Here is a 23,016-nt window from a genome sequence, read left to right as displayed (position 1 = left end):
CAGAAATTATATATACACTCTAATGGTTATATAAGTAATAAATGCTGCTGTATTTTTATTATATGATAATACAAAATTGAAAAATAACATACTTAGTAGAATTCTGATGAGTTAAGAGCAAACGTGAATTTATTCTCACACATTCAGTGAATGAAATTTTATGTTATTTTATTGTAGACTTTACTGTGAAATTTTTATTTTTGGCTTGTTGGGAAATTATTAAAGACTGATCTCATGTCTTATTATTCTGTTCTGAGGCTATTTCAACATCTTGATTATTTATTTGAACTTTCTTGAGAGTCTGAGAGATACAAATAATCACCGTCTTTAGAATGAATTTCAGCCTAGGGAATAGGAGACTGAATTTAATTTAAATCAGGAAGGGTGTGTGTGTGTGTGTAACAAAAGAGCCCCCGGGAAAGGGCCATTTAAGCTGAGACCTGAGTGATGACAGAGAGTAAGGCAGTTGAAAAGTGACAAAGAGACTAGCACATTGGAGTATGTGGTATCTCTGAAGTCAACAGGAATGCAGGTTGCACTTGCCATAGCTAAGACTGATAAGCAGTAAGACTTGCCTTGTAACAGAGATTATTGGCGGCCTCCCCACTGCCCACCTCCCCACACACCAACACCAGCTGTTCACCAGGTCTTCAGCCTTCTTCCGTCTTCCCACCCTGATATTTACTGAGAACCCCTAGAAGACATTGGCTTCCTCATATGCCCAGTTCTTCTTGTTTTGCATGACATGCAGGAGAGAGAGAAGTCTCCTGCCCTTGCTCATTGGAGTTACCTGCTCTAGAATTTCTTGTGTCTCCGAGTTGCCACGGCTGTCGGTAGTGGGGATATCTGCCTGTATCTGTTTGAGGCTTCCAGCACTGATGCTGGTGCCACCGATACCTACACTGAGGACACTGTTCCCTGACTGCTGCTGAGTCTCCTTATCGAGGACCCATGCACACTGATTAGCTGACTCAGCCGTCTGTGGGTGGAAGCTCTGCACATCACCAAAGAGAGGGAATTCCTCTCCTGCCCTCTTTCCATCATCATTGTGTTCCTTGGCTGTGCATGTGCCCAAAATGATGTTTTGTTTTGATTTGTTCTATCTTGGGGCTCAACTTTTCCAGAGTTCTGATGTGAGTCTAGACCTCTCCCCTTTCATTTCACTGAGCCCATTGTCCTTGTATCCCTCTTTTGAGACCTAATCTTCAATTCCCTTTACACAGTTTTCTTCCCAAGAAGTTCCTTAGTCTCTCATGTAAATAGACATATAATTATTTCTAGGTCATGGGTGTTCTATGCCAGATTTCCTGAATTTCCAGGTGGACACACCACTGTTTCAAGCCATGGTCATTCTCATGTTACTTCTGTATTTTTTGCAGCTTAAGTTCCTTGACAAACAATCTTTTACAAAAGGTTTTTCAATAATGTGATTACCTGTGAATTTTTAAAATTCCATGTTTGATTCCAAAATCTCCATCTGGTGCTTAGGAGGTAATCTAGAGACAATATATCTGGCTAAACTAACCATCCTCATCTTTCTCATCCCTTTAAACATTGACAAATGGTTCATTAGTAAAGAAATGTAATTATCTTGTGATATATTATAGGAGTTGCTTAGTGTATAAAATTCAGTATAGATTATTTTTAATTCAGTATAATTATAATTTAAATAAAATGGCAATAAAGTTCACCAACAGACAAAGCATCATTGTCCATATAAGCAGAGTGAGTGTGTAGCCTTTGCTTGCCTTCTGCAGCATGGCCACATGGCATAAAAGGATAACTGGATTTAGAATAAAAAGGCCTGGTTATGAGCCCTGATTTTGCCACTTAAGGTTTTAAATTTCAGTGTCCTTTTCTATGAAATAGGGCAAAACTATCTGGCCAGCTTAGTAATAAAAAAAGAATAATGAGTGGTAACAGTCTCTCTCTCCCTCTGCTCCTCTCCTGCTTACTCTCTCTCTGTCTCTCTCTCTCTCTCTGTGTGTCTCTCTCTCTCAAATAAACAAATAAATAAAAATCTATTAAAAAAATACTGACCTTGAGAGTGGTTAAACAACTAGCCCAAAGTCATCTAGCTATTAAGTGGAATAACGGGCTTCAGACCCAGACCATCTGACTCCAAATTGTTGCACTTAACTGGTGGGCTATACCGAGTGGGAGGTAATGTTCAAATGTATGTGAGTGGTATCAACTCTGAAATCACCGTGGTTACTTTCCTCTGAGATATGTGGTTGAAGCTAGTCATTTGTCGAAAAAAAAAAAAAAAAAGCACCTGCATTCTCTGTAACTGTTAACTAATATCATTTCCCAGATACACCTGGTGATTTTAAATTTTAAAAACCTTGGAAACAAGTCCCAACAATGTAACATTTTATTCAAAAACCATTACTCACGGTCTTTTATTTTACTGTCTTTATATCCTTTTACAGATTTTAACATATTTATAGTTATAAAGTATACAAACTTTGCATTATGTAAGTATACAACTTTGCATTATGCTTATTTCACTGAATATTATGCACTTGTTTTACTCATTTATTCATTCAAAAGATATTATTGAGCTTTTAACATAAGCCAGACATTGTCTAGATTCTGTGAATCATCAGGAAACAAAATAGCCAATATCCCAGCTATCTTAAATAATACCTTCTAATAAGGAGAGAATTTTATATACCAATGATAGAAAGTGCTGAGGAAAAATAAATAAAGCAGGGTCAGGAGGCAGACAGTGACAGGCAAGGTGATATTTTAAAATAGTCTGATTAGGGAAGGCATCTCTGAAAAGGTAGTGTTTGAGTAGAGGCCTGAGTGAAAGGGTGTGAGCCCTGCACATATCTTGGAGAGACTGTTCCTAACGGTGAGACAGTACATACAAAGGTCCTGAGGTCAAAGGGAGCTTGCTGTTTGAAGAGCAGCAAGGAGACTAGAATGGAAGGAGTGAAATGAGGAGAAGAAAGGTAGAAGATGGAGACTTGAATGGGGGGAAGGGATGAAGAGGGGAAGAGAGGATGCTGCTAGGGAGATCAAGTAGGGCCTATGGAGGGTTTTCTAGGAAAGTACTGACATGATCTAATCTATGGCTTAAAAAATTAATCTGACTTTGTGCAGATGATAAATTACATAGGGTAGACTGGAAGCAAAGAGCACAGTTAGGAGGCTATTGTCGTAACCCAAGCAACAGATGATGGGAGTTAGGGTGGTAATGGTGGAGGTCATGAGAAGTGGTCTTCTGAATATTGTTCAAACATAGAGCTGATTGGATTTGCCAGCTGTTGTGGGTCATGGGAGAAAGAAAGGAGGCAAAATTGATGCCTGTTTTTTTAACCTAAGTGCACAGAAGGTTGAAATTGTCAGTTATGGAGAGGAAGAAAATTAAAGGAGGAACAGATTTGGGGTGGAGGTAGGTAGGGTAGGAATCATGAGTTCAGCGTAGACAAGATCAAGTTAATTATTGTGCTGGTCTTAGTCTGTCAATAACTGAGGTTATGGTTGAATGAGCCCTTGTGGTTCTTACTATGATTGCAAGATGCCCTTCAGTGAGAACCATCAGGAAACTTTGAAAAAATAAAGGTTTATTACTTATAGGACCTGGAAATTGCACAGCCCACCTGGGACCACACAGCAAGATCATGGAGAGAGAGAGAGAGAGGGAGAGAGAGAGAGAGAGAGAGAGAGAGCCTAGTGTTCTCCCTTTGTGGGTAGGGATAGGGTGGGGGCCTAGGGTTCATGACTTACTCTTTACTGATAAATTTAAAACATAGGAATGGGAAGAGAAAAAACAAGTGGGCCCAAATGGTCAGTTATTGAAATCAAGCAAGATCTCTAAGACAAAAGAGTCTCAGTAGGCGGAGGCAGCCTCACTCTTTTTCTAGTGGTGTGGCTGGCAATGTGTTTATTGGACTTTACCACCTTGGAGGTGGATACCTCTTTGAAGTCAATCAAAGCTCAAGTCAGGCACTCGCATTACAAAAAAGAAAAAAACAACCATTCGGGTTTATGCTACCATCATCCAAGGGGGCATGTCAAGTATGCAGCTGGGTATACAAGCCCACTGATGGTGAGGTCTTAGTTAATTTGAGACCGTCGTTTAGAAAAAAGGAAAGGATGAAGAATTGAACATGTGACCCTTCAACATAGAGAAGTCAGGAAGATTTGAAAAGGAGTGACTGGTGAATGAGACACAAAACCAAGAAGATGTGAGTGCCTGGTAAGGAAAGTATCAAAGGGAGGAAGAAGGAATCATCTATGGCAAAGGCTCCTGGTAGGTCATCAGGGAGACGAAGACTTTATCACAGGGCAAAGCAGTGATGGTTTAGTGGAACAGGAGCTGGTACAGGGAGAATGGCAGGTGGAACTGAGGAATTGGGAACCACGAATACAGACAACTCTTGAGACCTTTGTTTGAAAGGAGAGTAAGGAAAAGGGGCGATGACTAGACAAGATCTTTTTGGTTTGTTTGGGTTTTGTTTTGTTTATTTGTTTATTTTTAAAGATTTTATTTATTTATTTATTTGATAGGGAGACTGCAGAGAGGGGAGGGAGAAGCAGACTCCCCACTAAGCAGGGAGCCTGAGATGGGGCTCGATCCCAGGACTCTGAGACCATGACCTGAGCTGAAGGCAGACGCTTCACTGACTGAGCCACCCAAATGCCCCTGGCTTTTGTTTCAATGTGAGAAATATTACAGCACACTTGAAGGCAGATTAGAAAGACCCAGTAGAGAGGGTCAACTCATAATGATGCAGGAAAAGGGGAGAGAATTACACATTTAACCTCCCGTTGATGCACCGTAATGAACTTACCCACTTTGCACTGGTGTTCAGTTAAGTTGCTCCTGATTTTTTACTATAATGCTGCATAGAAAATCTTTGTGTCTATATATTTTTATTCATTGAAAACCACTTCCTTAAGATAAATATGCATGTGAGGGATTAGTAGATCAAAGCTCAGGAACATTTTTAAGACTCTTCACAGTGCACTATTCCTTTAAAAAATCGATTTACCATGCCACCAGTCATGTATAAATGATTAGGTTTTATTGCAGCCTTGCAAGCTACACCATATATCTTGAGGCCATACTTCATGAAATCTCTATAGTATTTCGACTACCCTTACTCTAACAGACTGATAGCTCCTTAAAGAGAGAGAGCGTCTTAAGTATCTTTGCTCCCTCCTATTTTTCAGACCAAATATTTCATTACTAATAATAATTACAGCAGTCATTTATCTGAAATCCCTCTGTGTGAAGTCATAATGGTGTGCATATGGTGAAGCAGAAAAAAAAATCATCAATTATGGAATCAAACCAACCTGTATTTGAATACCAGATTCATTGCTTGGGCTTTACTTACATCATTTTAAATTCCCCCTTGGTAAAAAGATTCATCATAATCCCAGCTTTCTTAGGCGACCATGAGGATTAAAGGAGATCTGTAAAGTCCCTCGCCCAGAGTAGGAAAATTTTGGAGGAAATAGTGAGACTTTTAGAGAAACTTTCTCATGGAAATACCTTGTAAACATAGCATCTTTAAAAGACAGAAAGAGGAGAGAATCCTTCACACAGCACACCTTGTCTATGGTCCACAAAGTTCTCATCTCACAGTTTTGTTAATCACCATTTAAAAAAAAAAAAAAAAAAAACACCTCCCCATGAATTTCAATTCTAGCGAACTGTCAAAACAGCGAGCACCTAGGATATCTCTGGGGAGAGCACAGGCTGCTACGGTAGACCTGGGATCAGCAATGTCTCTAGAAATAGTACCAGGCAGCTACCTCCGGGTGGTTAAATGAGGCTTCCTCTCAACACACAAGCTTAGAAAGCTTCATGATTAGTTCGGCTTGCTCTGGTGAGGAAAGAACACAGTGAGCACAAATGGAAGTCGAAGTCATCACAACATCCAGTGAATCTCCAAACAGGTAAGTGAAGCTTCCTCAACATTAATAGTGAGGTTCGGAGGGTAAATCCTGAGATTTCTGTCTGCATCTGTGCATGTGGCTGTACTGGAGTGAGTCAGCAGAGAGTCTCTGTGATATCTAGGGAAATATCTTTAGCCTCAAGGTGGGGAATAAAAAGAAAATGCTGTGCAATTATTCAACATCTCTAGTGAAGACCCTACCACGATCCTAAGAAGTTCCTCTTAAAATTTGTTATCCGTCCTAAAGAGAATAGGATTAGAAATACATCCACTTGGACAGAACTGAAAAATATACAAAAGACACTGAGCGGATATTTTCTTGGTTGGATTTCATGTAGTTCTCACACTGACATTGGGGAAAATGTGAACTAGCTTGCATTTATGATCGCTAGAAAGGGACTAAGTCACTAAATCTAGACTTTTTTTTTTTTATTATAACTGCATCTTGGGGTCCCTGCCTTTGCACGCAGACTTCGCTAAAAGGCTAGTCAGTATCTTTCATTGTAATTGGATGTGGGGACCAATGAATGAAAGTCACTGACATGAGACCTCTCAGGCCTTAATTCCCAACTGGGGACCTCAGGTTTGTTGTTTTCCACCAGTAAACCAAGAACCTTATTATTAAAGCTTGGCTGTCCTCGTAAGAATTGTGGCTCTCATTAAAAATTAGGTATGAATTTATTAGTCTATCTACACAGTGCTGTCTTCAGGTGAAAGACCTCACAAAATATTTAGTTCGTTTATGGTTGTTTGAAAAAATAAGCATTGCCTTTAGAATTTAGTTTGAGTGTTTAAAAATAAGATACTGGTTCTGGTGTTGGTACAAAGTCATGGATAATTCTGATTTTATCTGCAGTCTGTGATGATGAATAACAAATAGTGCATCTGGTGTTTCAATTCATCTTAATAATAAAATTGTTCTAACTTCCTGTCTGATTTAATATTGCAGAAAACAGTCATCAAGATGGCCCAAATATATCATTTGATTCAAGAAGTCAAACTCTATTTACCATGAAATACAGAGTTGTCAGATTTTTTTTTGTAGCATGTCTCCTATGTGAAATATGAGCAGATAATAATGCCAAATGATGACTTGACAATTTCAAAGCAGGGTTTAGGGTTTAGAAGCAAGATTTTAGACTAAAGAGAAACAAAAGTTGTTAGTGATTTTCTTTTAATGTTTAGTGCGTAGGTGCTTTTTAATGTGAGGAGGACTAATGTGTTTGAATCTGTCATTTAATAGAATTTAAAGCCTTAAAGAAGATGTGGCTTCTTAGTTTTATATACCAAAATATCTTCCTCAAAGCTTCCACAATCTTACATTTATTTTTTAAATTGCTAGTGCGAATTACTCTGCTGATAATTGATGCTGGGTTGTGTTGTATGAAATTAGCCATTCCTATATTTAGCTGTAACAGGAGAAATAAGTTATATATAGTCTCCTTTGTCTTTCTCATCAATCCATGCACTTCTACTTAACAATTTAATAATTAGACCAGATATAGCAATCCTAATAAATACCATGGCCCCAATCATGCCAAAAGAAAAAACAAAACAAAACAAAAAACCAGGAGTATTACAGGGAATATTGGGAGGAGGTGACAGATGAAATTGGCTGGGTCATGCTGTGCATCAGAGTTATGCTACAGACAAAATCACTCAGAGCCTCGCTTTTCTGGAAATGAGATGGTTCTTGGGGTGCTTAAAAATGAAAATAATACACTGTGGAAAATTATACGCTGATTATCATTTTGCCATCTCTTCCTGCAGATGAAAAAAAAAAAACCACACAAGAACATTGACTAAAATGTATCCCATGTTCTGTCTTTATTCGTTTTTAGTTATGCAGAAAATTGTTAATTCCCACTGTGACAGAAATATCAAGATTACTGAGAATAAAAGTTGAAAGGACACTAAATCAGAGAGTTCTTATTTGCATCTCAACAACACATGCCAAGAAACCATGTTTCTTGGAGAATTGTGTAGTTCACCGGAAGAACAGAATCCTAGTGTAGTCATTGCAGGGAAACATAAACTACTTCGTGGAGGGAATGGAAATAAAAGAACATTTACACCCCTTTTCATGGATGTTAGGGTGGCCTTCCTGCCCCCTCACAGCTCAAGGGCTGCATGGGAAAACCTCAGAGTCCTGGAAGAACACATTCCTGTGGATTGAATAGAAGCATCTATATATCAGAGGGAGCCCGCTCCCTATTTTACCCACCTTGGGAGGAGAGCACCCCAAGGCCCCTAAGGATGGCTCATTTCTTCCTTTTTTTAAAAGTAGCATTTACATATTTGGGGACAGTCATCAGTTTCTGACTAGCAAACACACAGCTTGGGGAGTTGAAGGATTGTTGTTTTGCTCGTGGACATCGATTTCCAAGCATCCTTAACTGCCACTTAGCAGTGAGCTTGGTCTTGGCTCTTCCTGGAGACAGTGGTCCCATGTCTTCTCTGTCCTTTCGAAAAAGCTGACAGCACTGTCCTCTTGGCAGAGCCAGATGTAGAAACCTGAATTTGGCTGACCTCGTTTTCCAGGCAACACTAGGGCTGGGGGTGTGGGCTTTTGTCCATACTGGGTTTCTGGCTGGCCCCAATTCCAGCCGTTTTCGACCCAAGCTTTTGGCTGCTGTGTTCTGCGTCCAGCGTGAGGATGGTGAAGGAAGGGAGGGGAGGTATTAGCCTTACGTGGAGGGGGGACTGAAAGGGAACACAGGAATAGGACGAAGGAAGAAGCACCACCCAGTGCCAGAGGGAAAACATAATCAGGGGAGAGGAAAGTAGAAATTTCTGTTGACTTGGACATATCATAATGACTTGAAGACTCCGTCAAAAACAAGTAACTGGCTATTATGTTTGTTTTACTGTTCTCAGGATAATATCTGTTTGTGGTTACATCGTGATTTTTCTCCTGTCTCTAAAGAACTTTGTATTAAACCTCAGTTTTTGTTTTTGTTTTTAAGCTCGGTTTTCTTCTATTTCTTCCATAGGTGTTTGTGGCTTTTATAAAAATATTTTTGTAAGTATCAATAGACACAATTTCACAAGGTTTAGGAATGATAATATCATAAAAGTAAAGCATTCCTGTATAATATATGGAAGCCTTAGCTCCTCCAGTGAATTTCTACGTGGAAAAGCTAAGACTTTCATCAGCTCATGATTTAAAAAAAAACAAAAAAACAAAAAACAAAAAAACAAACTTATTATAAAGATGAGGGTTTACTCCAAATTAAAGAATTTAAAGTTTTGAGAACAGTTTATAAAAGTTCTCTACCTAATTGCTAAATTTTAGGAGTCTTCCAAAGCATCAGAGAGCTTTCTTTTTTTTTTTTTTTAACAAGAATGTTATTAGGGTTATGAAAGGGAACACTAATTAAGAGGGAATATTAAAATAGAAGAGAGAGATTAATGAAATGAAGAAAAAACTAGGTTATAAAAAGCTTTTTAAATGAACAGGATAAAGGCTTCTAATCTAAATCACTTAATTTGACTGTTTCAATATTAGTATTTAATTTGTAGTAAAGAGAAAAAATAAAATGATGAATATAAATTCTGTATCTATAAAGATATAATTTAATCTAATTCAATTTCTATAAAGAGCCTTCTGTATGATTTGGGATTTGGGTTGACTGCTCATATAGCCACAGTTTGCAAGGGTGAGTGAGGCAGAGACTGGAAGCAGACATTCTGAAACCAAAGAATCCGTCCTAAAATGTGCCATTGTAACATTAAATCTCAAATACCTAGTCTCTCCAAAAACAACATGACTTTAGAAAAGCCAACTCTTTGACCATTGCTTTTTCCTCTGACCCAGATTTCCTGATTTACTTCGGCCAAAGCTCCATAATAGCTGAAACAATCAGTAAAGGTAAACGCTGGAAATCCAATCAGGCCACTTTTTACCGTGTTGACATTATTACTGTTCCAGGAAATAAATAAAGAACCTTCATTTAATCAACAAGGTTGCTACTCAATTTCCCCTTGTCCTGAATATCCAGAGAAGCAGTTCAATTAATGGGGCTTCACACTGATATACAGTAAATCCGTATCTTTAAACTAAATTTATGGAGGACCTTGTATCTGTCAGTCATAGCTGTTTGCTTGTTTGTTTGTCTAATAACTAATATGATCCTCAGAAGCCCCGTGAAGGGATGCAGTTATCACTCCCATTTGGCAGATGAAGAAACTGAGGCTCAGAGAGAAGTAATCATTTGGTCAAGGACCAGGATTAAATCTAGGTCTGTCTTATTCCCTAACCCATATTCTTAGCTATTATATTTTAATATGGCGGAGTTTTCTTATTTGGCGTTTACTCACCTACCTGCAATGTCCAAACACACAAACACAATTATTTTAAGTCGTGTTCAGTCTTCCTAATAATTCGAAACACAGTAGGCCAAAACTTTTCAATGTGGGAGCTCATAATTCAAGAGGCTCCTAAGTATTTCTCTTTCCCTTTTCTCACTCCTACCAATACTCACTTAGCTCCTTCATGAATCTTTACATTGATTAGCTCATCAATTGATGTGGCTGCCTGCAACTTCAGCAGAGCAAGGATGTGAGCAACTCACAAAGCTGCCATTGCAGTTGTTTGCAGAATGTCTCAAAATATTACTCTCACCGAAACTCTAGTATTGCCATTTCATGTGTAAAAGGGCTGGCTTATTACAGCGTAGGATCTCAGGAAGCAAGATTAAGTCACTATTGTAGTATAAAGGTCAAAGTTCTTACCATCTGGAGAAAAAAAAATATTCAATGTATATACCATTCCATCTTTCTCCTTTTGTTCTCAACAAAAAACGGTCCTGGTGTTCTTTTGCTTCATTATATAGTCACCCTTTAACCCTCTAAATTCTCAATATACACTAATAACATGCTGATTTTAGTTTATGAGCATCAACTTTTACTAACCCTTAAAAACTCGTTAAATGATCCTTTGGGATTCTGTGGAATCATACAGCATACCCCCGTATTTCTACACAGTGGCCCTGTACCTTTTTTTAAAAAAGATTTTACTTACTTATTTGAGAGAAAAAGAAAGAGAACACAAGTAGGAGGAGGGTCAGAGGGAGAAACAGACTCCCCCACCCCGCCGAGTGGGGAGCCCATTGTGGGGCTCAATCCTAGGATCCGGGATCGTGCCCTGAGCTGAAGGCAAATGCTTAACTGACTCAGCCACCCTGGCCCTGCATTTTTAAATGAGTTCCAACAAAGGCTCATTCGGCCTCCTAATGCACCATGAACCACATTTTGAGAACCACTGCTTGAAGCCCACCAGATATTCCTCATCAACAAATCCAACAGCCTTTCATTAGTCCACATTTTTCTTAATCTCCAGCAGTATATGGCAGTGTTGACAAAAACCACTTTTGGAAACTCTCCCCCTGACTTCCATAACACCATATTCCTGATTTTCCTCTGACCCTTCTCTCTCTGTAGCTATCCATGCTGAAATCAAGACCAACCAACAAGAAAAGTTTTAGACCCTTTTTGCCTTTTGCTGGGTATGCAGTAGGGTGGGGTATGTAATGTCTGACTTTGTAGTGTCATGTATTGGTGCTCGAGGATGCCAAGAAATAGCATCCTTTCCTTCCTGCCTGAGGAAGATAGAGGAAGCAGCCTGTGGAGATAAAAATGTAGCTTCATTGTTGATAGAGCTGCTGGAGATAAGACTTAGGAGCATGATAACAATATATTTCTATAACTGCCTCTGCCTCTTAGGCAAAGTTGCCCACTAGCCACAGGAATACCAGCCAAGTGTGGTGGCCTCCCCTAAAGGGACAGAGCCTTTACCACTTGCAGAGAGAAGACTAGATGATATGCTCTTTACAGACAAGCAGATCCCAAAAGGAAAGTGCAGAGCCCATGTGCCCCAGTATCTCATTCCAAATGCACCAATTACACAAGCCCCTTCCCCTTCCCTGGAAAGACTGTGGAGGGGAGGAATTCAGGGATATTACCATATTTGAGCTGCCACCACACAGAAGAAAACATCAGGGTTGGGAAATAAGTGTTTCCTCCTAACATCATGGAAAGAAGAAAGCCATAGAAATGTAATAGTGACAGCATCACATAAAATGGATAAAAATTTGTAGGATACATATGGGTATGTCTAATATATACATATGGATATTATATTACATTGCCTATGTGTCAGAAAAAAGCTAACACTAAAAACACCACAATTTTTAATTCAGGTAATGGGATAAACTGTTGTGAAGAATATTTACTTCTTTTTCTAAGTCTTTTTATTTTCTAAACCTTCTATCATGAGTATATTTGATTTTTGCCATTAGAAAGATAAACTTTAAAATCTCAAATTAGTCACGAGAAATAGTCACCAACACTGTTCTAGTTTGAATTCCATTGACAACCAACATAGCACACAACTCAGAAAAATTATATTGATTTTGCCTATTGGAAGCAAGCTTCAGAAAGTTGAGAATGAAAAAAAAATTTTTTTTAATTAAAAAGAAAAAGAAAAAGAAAGTTGAGAAGGTGAGGGGCACCTGTGTAGCTCAGTTGGTTAAGTATCTGACTTGGTTTTGGCTCAGGTCATGATCTCAGGGTCCTGAGATTAAGCCCCACGTTGGGCTCTGTACTCATCACAGAGTCTGCTTGTCCCTCTCCCTCTGCTATTCCTTCTCCTTCCATAAATTACTAAATGATCTTAAAAAAAATAGATGAAATAAACTCGTTTTCTCCCTCCTGAGTGGTAGAGCTGTCAAGCTATCAGAGACAAATTAATTACAAATTAAATATAAATTCTGTTAAATAGATTTCTTTGTGTTTTTGAATGATTCATCATTTCTGCTTAACCAAATATTAAGTTTTCAAGAGTAATACCCTGGTTTTGTAACCCTTTCTATGCCTGCCATGGTACCCAGATTCTTCCAATTAGTAACTACACAATGTTGATTACGACAATTCACGTTCCTTCATTCGACAAGATTTTCTAAGTACCTGCTATGTGCCAGGCACTGTTCAGGTCCTGGGGATATAGCAGAGGACCGAACTGACAAGATCCCACACCAGAGGAGCTCACATATTAGCAAGGGAAGAAATAAAAGAAACAAGAAACTGTCCGATAGTGATAAGCAGGAAATAAACAGTGATGTCATAGGGAGTGCCCAGGCTGGGAAGGCCTCTGAGGAACCTGCAAAACCGGAAGGAGCCACCATACAGGTGTCAAATGACTCTCCCGGGGCAGGCAGGTGCCAATGCCATGAGGCAAAAAAAGAGTGCAGCTTGTTTGAGGAACTGGAGAAAGGGTGGAGTGGCATGAGGGAGGGATACAAGATGAGGCTCAGACGGAATGGGAGACAGATAAAGTAGGGCCTTGGAGGCCCTAATTGAATTTAACTCTAAATGTGTTAGAAAGTTGGGAGTATTTTAAGAGAGAAAGAGAAGCTGAACTCTTTGGAAAAAATAGATTTAAAATTGGATACAAAAGACTGAGAAAAGTTTTGTGTCACTTCTTGTCTGAAACAGTGACAAGAGAACCTGTCTTGTCTAGGGCATCACAATGAATGAGCTGGCAGGACTTAGAAGGTACAAGAAGACAACAATAAAACACACATTACGGAAATCAAAACCACATTACAAACAAAAGAAGTAGAACAGATTCTGCTGAAAACACGGTCTGGAGAAAGTTTCAATTGAATAAAGACATACAAGTGGTCAGAGAAAATCAGTACACAAAACAAAGTGGTTAGAGAGAAAGACAAAGACCATATAATTGGACAATTGTTGTCCTTAAAGATGAACCAAAAAATCAGGTAGAAGAAAAATCATTCAAATATACAACAGGAGAGAGTATTTCTAAAATAGGGAATTTGGAAACTGTAGACTTCAAGGGCATAGCTTGCTGAAGGAACTATGAACCCAAGAAAATGTCCTGATGAAGTTTCTTAACTTTAAAGATAAAGACTCCTGTGAAATTTGAGGCATAAACAGCAAGTTCTTTACAACAGGCTAGTCTCAAGCCAGGGTATTTTTCATAACAGCTTCCAATGACTGAAGGCATTGGAATAATAGCAGCAGAGTTCAAAGGCAAAAAATAAAAATAAAGACTGAATCAAGAATATAACATCCAACCAAGTTGTCATTTATTGTTACAAGCACCATATATATTCTCAAACATACAAGTAAGGCCTCAGGAAATATAGCACTCATGATCTCTGCTTGAAAGAAGCTATTTTAGTGGGATGATGAAATCCCACTAAATAAAGTATCCATCAAACTAAAGAACTCAGGAAGAGGCTGATCCTAAGCATTGAATCCATTTGAATATTTAACACTACAGAACTTTAAAAATTGTAATTACAGAGTATTTTCATCAGTGCAAGTACTGCTAACACAAGCCAATATCTGAGGGACTTAATACAAGAAAATTAATGTTTAACTCAGGTCACCGTTTAATGTTAGGTGTTAGGCAGGGCCTCTGCATCATGCAGTGTTTTGGGGTTCCAAGTATCTCCTTTTGTGTGGTTCCATCATTTTCAGAAGCTCAGGGTCATCCTGGAACCAGCTTGTAGACAAGCGAAAAGAAAGAGAAGACACCCCTCATTCTCAACTGCCTCAGTCTGAAAATGTCATTTTACTTTCATTTATATTAATTGGTGAAAACTGTCACATGGTTTGACCTTGATATAAATGGGCTGAGTTTCCAAGAGGAGGCAATAGGCTGGTTGAGTAGTCTCTATTACACAGAACTTAATGTAAATACATAAAACCTAACAATAAAAAAAATAATAATAGAATTATTGAGGTGCCTGGGTGGCTCCATCTCTTAAGCATCTGACTCTCTATCTTAGCTCAGGTCTTGAGTTCAGGCCCCGTGTTGGCTCTAGGCTGGGCGTGAAGCCTACTTTAGATTTTTAAAAAATAAGCACTAATGTAATTATAAACACTGGGAGGTGATCATGAGAATTGGTGGGAAGAGATGTACATTTTATTTTTCATAGCAGGGAGTTAATAAATGCTTTCTAAAGTTTATAAATCAAGAAACAGGAATTTAAATATATTATCACATAATATTTAATACTACAAATATAGGCACTAGAAGAAAAAGATGTAGAACAACAACAACAACAACAAAACCCAGATCATTCTGCAAAAAATAGAAAATTAAGAAAGAATAAAAACAAACTTTAAAAAGATAACACAAAATAAAATAATAAGACACATCTAGGTCTGTTAAAATAAAGCAAATGGGATAAACTAACCTATTAAAATAAGAAGTTAGTAGATAAGAATCTATACATGATATTTGATGTCGAGATGTATTATAAATACAAAAACATATCCCTGATAGTTTAATAAGTGAAAAAAAGCAAATTGTGGAATGCTATATGTTGCTTAATCCTATTTATACTTAATAGTAACATACCTGTTATATAATATATACATGTTATTTTTGTATAGAATATGTACAGAAAATATTTGAAGGATACACAAGAAATAGTGTTATTTCTGGAGATTGAAATGAAATGACAAGTATATTATCACTTTTTACTATATATCTTTCTGTACCTTGTTTTTTTGTAGTAAATATGAAGTTTTTATTATAATAATTTAAACAAACTATAACTAAAGTCCAACATAGAATACTATTAGAGAACTGAACGATGCAGGCAAAGAAAGGGACAAGGAGAGGTTACGGAAGGCTGACAGAGTGGTCTTTGAGCTGAAGCTCCAAGCAGAAGGAGGAAAGCCTAACCAGGGGTTCAGATATACACAGACACAATGCAAAAATGGTATGGCATGTTTAATACAGCTGAAGTATAATGTGCATGATGGGAAGGCCTGGGGGGAAAGACTGGGAGGATGGGGAAATTACAGTGAACCAATGAGTAGGACTTCTCATTAGACAATGAGATTTTCTCAAAAATTTTTAAGGTAAATAATGACTAGATTAGGCTAGCATTTGGCACAGATCACTATGATGCCCATCTAGGGAATGAATTAGAAACCATGGAAGATTGGCAGCCCATGAAGATTCTATTCAAACAGTCTGGATGGCCATGATGGTGCTCTGAACCAAGATGGGAGAAATATAGACGAAGATGGACTCATCATTCAAGAGATATTTAGAAGTAGAATATACGGAACTTGAGAATTAATTGGATGTCATGATGGTGGGGTGAAGGATGAGGAAAAAGAGCCAAGCCAAAATGACTTTCTATATGGAATATAGAAATAGAAGTAAATGTGGTCACAGCTGGGGAGAGGGAAAACGGCAAGTTTGGTTTGGGTGATATTGAGTGTGAAGTGGAAGTGGAACATTCGGGTAGAGGGAAGCAGGTGTAAAATTCTGAGAAGGGCGGAAACGTGAAATATGGAAATAAAAATAAGATACCATCTAAGTAATAGCAGAGGACAACAAGAGTTGTCAGAAGGGACTGGGTAATTGCATAAAATGCGCCTGATAGGTCAGGGTTTTCCACTTAGTTCAAAGACATAAACAGATATTTTTGCTTTTATTCCTGGAATTCACTTGACAGTCTAACTTCTAGCCAAAATGGGGAGGCTCCTTGCCAATAATGTGGAGTTGGAAATCCCAGGTAGCAATGAGCACACAAAGTTAGAGATGAGGCGAATTCCTCCTGAGGCGTGGTCCTGAGGAAGCTGTATTCCTTTGTGGCTGTTGGGAACTGACACTGGACATCTTTGAGGGGCTTCGGGGGGCATCTCTTTAGGAAGAAAGATGGCCATTTGGCTTGGCCTTCCCCATCCTCCTGGGGCCACTGGGTGTGGTCCTGGCTCTTCCTGGGGTTGATCAGATGGCAGATCAGGTTGCATTACATCAAGTAGGGTCTATTTAGAAACCTGCCCCCTCTCCCGGGCAAAAATAATTCAACTGTTCCTTAAAAATAAATTACTAAAAGCCAAACACATGCTTATAATTTAAACATAATGCTGGTGCCTTGGTTTAATCCATTCTACTGCATCAATTTATGTCTAAGGTTCATAGGCATCAGTTACTTTAGTGGACAATCTGGTGACCAAGAAAAGAAAGTCTTATTACAAAGCAGTACTCCTTTTTGTGGGGTTGTGGAATTGCTAGGAGCCAGGTAGGGAGTGGGGGGAGAACCTAGGCCCCAGGTAAAGAGAATTGACTCAGGGATCTCTTATCAAGGCAGAGGCCCAATAAATTTAAATACAGAAGGAGTTTGAAATCTTTGAATTTTTAAATATGTTCCATTTTTTCTGTATATGTATTTGTAGTATCAATAAAATACTCAATTGCTTTTGGGTAATAACTATTTGCATTATTTACGACTGTGAAATGGCTTATGATTTGCATTTGGAAAGAGCACTTGAATCTCTTGAAATTAAAAGCTTAAATCATTTGTATGTTAAATAGTACAAATGCCTAAATGGGTTTAGAATTCAGACTCAAATATATCTTGTGTTATTTTGTGGTAACTCTGAAGTTGTGACACTGCTGTTATTGCCATGGAAATTTATATTCTATCATAGTAGTTATGATTTCACATAATTAGATGAAAAGAAGCTTTGTGTCTGTAGCATCTACCCAGAAGGAAGGAGAGAACGTATGTTGTCTAGCTACAGGAATTCATGTACTTTGATTTTCTCTGAAATAAAATTCTCATTTTGTCTAGAGTCCTTTGTTTTTCTTTAGTGGCACTCATATAGAATGTCTGGCACATGTAAGACCCTCAAGCATGTATTTACTTGTTTGTACTTCATTTTAGCATCACAGCTTTATGGGGAATAGTCAGAAATACATGCCAGCTTTTCTCAGGCAAGCAGAGAACTGAGGCAGATTATCCAAATGTTTTGATGCCATGAGCCAGTTGATTGCAATTTTTAAACTAATTACTTCAACTCACTTCTCTACTTTAGTTAGGTAGTCTTAATTTCTGTTTTAAATGCACAGCTTTTGCCTGCTTGGAAAGTGGGCACTTTGAGTCATTTTTAATCTTGACTTCCCATTTCACATCCATTTGCCATTTTAATCTGAGGAACTTAGACTTTAATACTGTTTCCACAGTGACAAGCTTTGAGCTAATCATGGCCCTGGGAATTGAGTTCTCAAGTGTGTGTACAACCCCCTTGATTCTCAGTTCCCAGCGTAGAGTCTCGGCTCCAAATGCTGCCCGTGGGGATCAGGAGCAGTGCCTGCCTGACAAACACTGGGGGTGAGCCAGAAGTCAGTGTTTCCTAATCAGCATTTGCGGGAACCGAGGAACCCATCTTTGGTCTTGCAAAGAGCAAGAAGTAAGATACTGCTCGGTGCAATATCTCATATCGGTGCCAGTTTCCACAGGCTTGCAGAGCCAAGAGGAAGGAAGCCTCTGCTTCTCAGAACCTCCAGGTGGACTGAGTTTTTTCATATCTCTTGGATTTTCCTTAAGGCATGCTTCCATAGAACGTAAAGCAGGCTTGAAAATATAATATTTGCTCCCTTTCTGCATTTCCAGATCCAACTCATCTCATCCTTTAGGGTTGAGCTCAAGTCTTACTTTCTGTATTCAATTGTATTCGAAAGAACTCTATAGAAAAGTACAGAGAATACATAGCAGACAATTATGTACTATCTGATGGTTTGTATTAATTTAAAAAGTATCTCTGATGGTTTTGATATGGCTTTGCTACCGTCCCCCAACATAATTCTTTTCCCCTTCCCAGAAGCAAGTTGTACCATATCATGGGACTGTTAGCTAAAGTTTTTAAACGGTTATGCCCTTTTCTGGATCTCAGTTGTTTGCAAGGTGTCCAATTCCAGCTTCCTAACATGACCAACCTCTATGACCCCTGACCCGGTGCAAGCATTAAAAGATCCCAAGGTGTAAAAGCAGTCTGGAGCTCCAGCTGGGTCTGCCATTTTGACCAGGAACCATTCACTTCTTTTGACCTCCCCAACTCCCTCTCATTCCAATAGCATTTGGGCATTTGGTCCAGTTGCCAATCACTTATTTTGTACTAACTTTATGTATAGAAGCTGTATCATATTCTTAAAAAATGATAAATTCTCAAAAACGGTTCCATTCTCCTTTTACAACAATCTGTGAAAAGGTCCTCTGAGGGTTTTGGACCACAGTAGATTATGCGTGTAAGCCAATCTCTTTATCAGGTAAGCGTGCACAGAGAAGTGTCCTTCACTTCATAGAATAGATGGTATTGCAACCATCCAACAGTTATTGATGTAGTTATTGATGTATCAATATACAATACAATATTGATGTACCAAAATAATTGATGTATTCAATAACTATTGAATATAATTATTGATAACTGACCACAGCCAAGTTAATGAACTATTATTTCACTACAAGATATGCATAAAGGTTTGGTTTCCCCATCTCGCAAAGTATCTATCTCAAATGATCAGGATGCATTTTTGAAAATACATAGTTAACTAGTTCATGTTTTAACGGTAGTGATAGTACCTGTGGCTTAAATAAAGGCTGTATTATTAATTTTGTAAATTGATTTGTGTTTTAGGCATTTTTAAATATTTAGTTGTCTTTTTTTCCAAGTTAACCTGAAAATTAAGAGTATTTGCCCAAACAATTGAATAACAATTGCTTACCTTAGACCAAGTTATCAATACCATTGGCTTCCATGCCAGAGTTTGAAAATGCATTATTGCGCCTTTTTCTTTTGCCTTGCACTAGCAGCAGATCACTATTTAGAGAAGCTGCCAAGCCTGGCATTATGGAACTTACCCAGCACGTGACTGTGTGTGAGCATAAATTAAAGATGTCCCAAGGCCTGGATTACTGAAATGTAGGAGGCCATATATTCCATTCTGTCGTCTGGGCTCACACTGAAGACCAGCACATGTTTCAGTAAAATTCCTTATGAATTGATTATTCATTTGCATTATTTATTATGACGAATTGCACCATCTTTTTAACTAACACCATTTAAAATTTCACTTAAAATGTCCCAGTAATTTGATCTCCGCTAAAAATGCAATAAAGCACCACGAGTGTGAATAGATCAGTCACAGAAATTGTTGCGGCCAGTCATCAGTCAGGAACTGCATGTCTTGAACCACAGATTTGCTGTAATTTTGACTTGTTTTTTTCTATATTTTTCAGACACTGCAAATGGATGTAAACAGGCTGAACATAACCTTGCTTCGGATATTCCGCCAAGGAGTGGCCGCAGCTTTAGGACTCTTACCGCAGCAAGTACACATCAACCGCCTCATTGTAAGATGCCTACATCTTGCTTTCCCAGAGTTCCAACTTTGATTTTCATTAAAGACTTTGATAATAAAGAACACCCATGCTATCGCTCTATGGCCCATGAGCCAAAGCTGGCATACCACCTGTCTTTGGCGAGGAAAGTTTTATTGGAACAAGCCACACCCATCTGTTCCCATATTGACTATGGCTGGTTTCATGCTACAATGGCAGTGTTGAGTAGTTGTGACAGGTTTTTGGCTAAACTGAAAGCTAAAATATGTGCTGGCTGGCCTTTTGCAGAAAAAGTTTGTGGACCCTCTCCTAGTTCAAGGCTGCCTACTACCCAACACCAGTCCCAAAAGATTCTCCCTAAGAGTGAAAGCTTCTACATCAGTTAAGACACTGTCTCCAGACAGTAATTATTAAAACCCCTCAAGGCATCAGGATAAAGGATAGTGAATTCACAAGACAGAGGATTTAGAATAAAGAGTAAAGAAGAACCAGTCCTCAAGAACAGCACCCCAAATGGAACGCAAGAATGGGTAACGCTGAAAAGTCAGGAGAGCACTTAGATGAGTATCTGGGGTGGGGACGAGGAAACCCGAAGGTCCTTTGTAGGGGGCCCATGTCAGACCTAGCTATCAATCACCCACGTCCTTTTTTTCCCCATTCCCTCAGTGTTTGGGAACCTTGATGTCGTCCAACTATATGTCCCCATCTACACATGGAGGTGGATGTGAGCATAGGGCAGAGAAAGGCAAATTCAAATCATATGATCTCTATGTAAAAAAAGCTAATTACCTAAGGTTCCTGTGAAGAGGGACTTTGGCATCTTCGTACATCCTACTGTATGTTCTCCTTGCTGTAAATTCTTATGCTCCTGCTTGAGCTCATCTTTCTCTTTCATTGGTATCTGCATTTTCAGCTAAGGAGAAGAATTTGCTTTTGGTTTTGGCTTAGAGTTTTTGTTTCACTTCCTTTTTTATGTGTGTGGGGGTGAGTTGTTTCGGGCCCCCTAATAACTTCTATCCTGTGAATCAACTATTTCTTGGGACTAAGTAGACTTTAAAAAACAAACAAGCAAACCACCGAAGTTTATAACACAGTACCCCCGATGAGGAAATACAACTAGCCCCGGTATCCTGAAAGAGTTAATTTGAGGATTTGTATCCAGGGCTTAGCTTGCTCAAGTGAGAAGATGTAGGTGCTATAGCTGTTTTACATCTACACCTAAACTGTGTGTGCCTGTGCTTAGATATACTTTTATGTTTAGATTTAAGGAGCATAATAGCTCTTTGCAGGGACAAGAGGATTGTCACACCCAGGGAGGTATGTGCTCCTCCTCAGAGAATGTCAGTGGCCTTTATATGAGTCTGTTTCTAAGATCACTTATTATAACAAATGGAGCTCCGGTGATGCCTAAGGTGGCCGAGCACAGTGATTAAGAGTGTGTGCTTTGGCAGCAGGTAGACAGGACTGTCCTCTGTCTACAGCTTGGCCAGACCCCAGCGTGTGACCTCAGGCAGGCCACTTAGGTTTCTTTATCTGCAAAGTGCCCATAACTGGAATACCTCTACCCTGGAGGCGTTCTGAGCATTAAATCAGATTATAGATGTAAGGTACGCGGGAGCGTCAGGCACCAGACAAGTGATCTGTTCCTACTATTGTTGTTATTAGGTCAGAAACTATTTAAGTTATTATAGACAGGTGTCACATCAGCATTATGCTATATGAAGTCATTATCCGATGTCCTCTGCAGACACGGAGATGGTTTTTTTCCCTGGATTGTGAGAGGTACACTGAGGCCTGCATGTTAGTGTCTGTGCAGCCAAAGCAAGCAGGACACTGCGTTTCATACCCAGCTGAGCTTATGACAAATTGCACTGAAAGAACGTTTGCTAGCATGAACCACAGAGAAAAGACCAACAGCGATGCCCTCTTCAAGTGCTTTGTAGAAGTTGTGAAGGAGAGGTGACAATGCTATTGTTGTGCAGTGTTCAGTCTCTCGTGTGCGCATGTGGCATATCAGTCATCTAGGGTGAGAAATCCTCCGTTACCATGTCAGCTAATGAGGTCATGCTACCAGGTAATACTCAGAGGAAAGTACCATGATTATTACTGCACAGTATACGCGTTTCTACCGAGGGTAGATTTTTAAGGTATAATATATTTGAGGTAAAGGACAGGAGCAGGGAAGCAACTTCCAAGCTCATCTAGCCTCAGCTTCCTTAGTTAGTCCAGCCTTCAGATTAATACGAGTCAGAAAAATATATGGAGCAGTGATGTCTGACAATGGTACTATGGTATCAGGGTTTATTTCATTTATTTGGTTTTTAAAATGCTTCCATATACACGACGACTCTGGGCACATCTGAATGCTGTATTTCAAAAATTACAGTATGCAGTGGAAATTAAGCCAGCATCCAGTGAAATACAAAGTTACAAATCTTGAAAGAAAGCCATTGGAAGAGTCCAGGCTTTGGGCCGATGATATTAAGTGTGATACGTAACTAACAAATGTGATCTCCAGGATGTCTTTGGAGACCCTGGGGTTCTGATTTTCTTTAATGATTCTAGAGAAAAGGTGAGAACACTTCCCGAAGCTGTGTACAATGTCTGTTAACATACACAAATAATCTGCTTTTACTAGGAAAAGAAGAACAGTGTTGAACTATTTGTGTCTCCTATAAACCGAAAAGCAGGAATTCCTGATGCCCTGCCATCGGAGGAAGTGCTGCGTTCACTCAATATAAATGTTTTACATCAGAGTTTATCCCAATTTGGAATTATAGAAGTCTCCCCTGAGGTATGTTGTTCATGGAATATTTCATTTAGAAAATGTGCACAGTTAGCATGACAGGGTAACTCGATCCCAGGAGGCGTAGAAATGAAAGCTGTTTATTGCGTGTTATTTGATAATAAAAATCTCC

The 23,016-nt window shown here is 38.9% G+C and overlaps 1 protein-coding gene across 2 annotated transcripts in view; it reads left to right on the top strand.

Annotated features, from left to right (window-relative positions):
* PTPRR (protein tyrosine phosphatase receptor type R) overlaps positions 1 to 23,016 on the top strand; it is a 233,906-nt gene that overhangs the window by 106,559 nt on the left and 104,331 nt on the right. Inside the window, exons 1-3 of one of the 2 annotated variants that reach the window (XM_038550012.1) lie at positions 5,746 to 5,919; positions 19,997 to 20,110; positions 22,737 to 22,892. In XM_038550012.1, the coding sequence (XP_038405940.1) occupies positions 20,006 to 20,110; positions 22,737 to 22,892 (261 nt within the window). In that variant the 5' untranslated portion in view covers positions 5,746 to 5,919; positions 19,997 to 20,005. Of the gene's footprint in view, positions 1 to 5,745; positions 5,920 to 19,996; positions 20,111 to 22,736; positions 22,893 to 23,016 lie in introns of those variants that run through there. The other variant, XM_038550013.1, reaches the window with a different exon arrangement.

Source organism: Canis lupus, chromosome 10 (genome assembly GCF_011100685.1).
Source record: "Canis lupus familiaris isolate Mischka breed German Shepherd chromosome 10, alternate assembly UU_Cfam_GSD_1.0, whole genome shotgun sequence".
Lineage (NCBI taxonomy): Eukaryota > Metazoa > Chordata > Mammalia > Carnivora > Canidae > Canis > Canis lupus.
The sequence above is the reverse complement of the archived record's forward strand: the minus strand, read 5'-3'. Positions and strand labels throughout refer to the sequence as shown.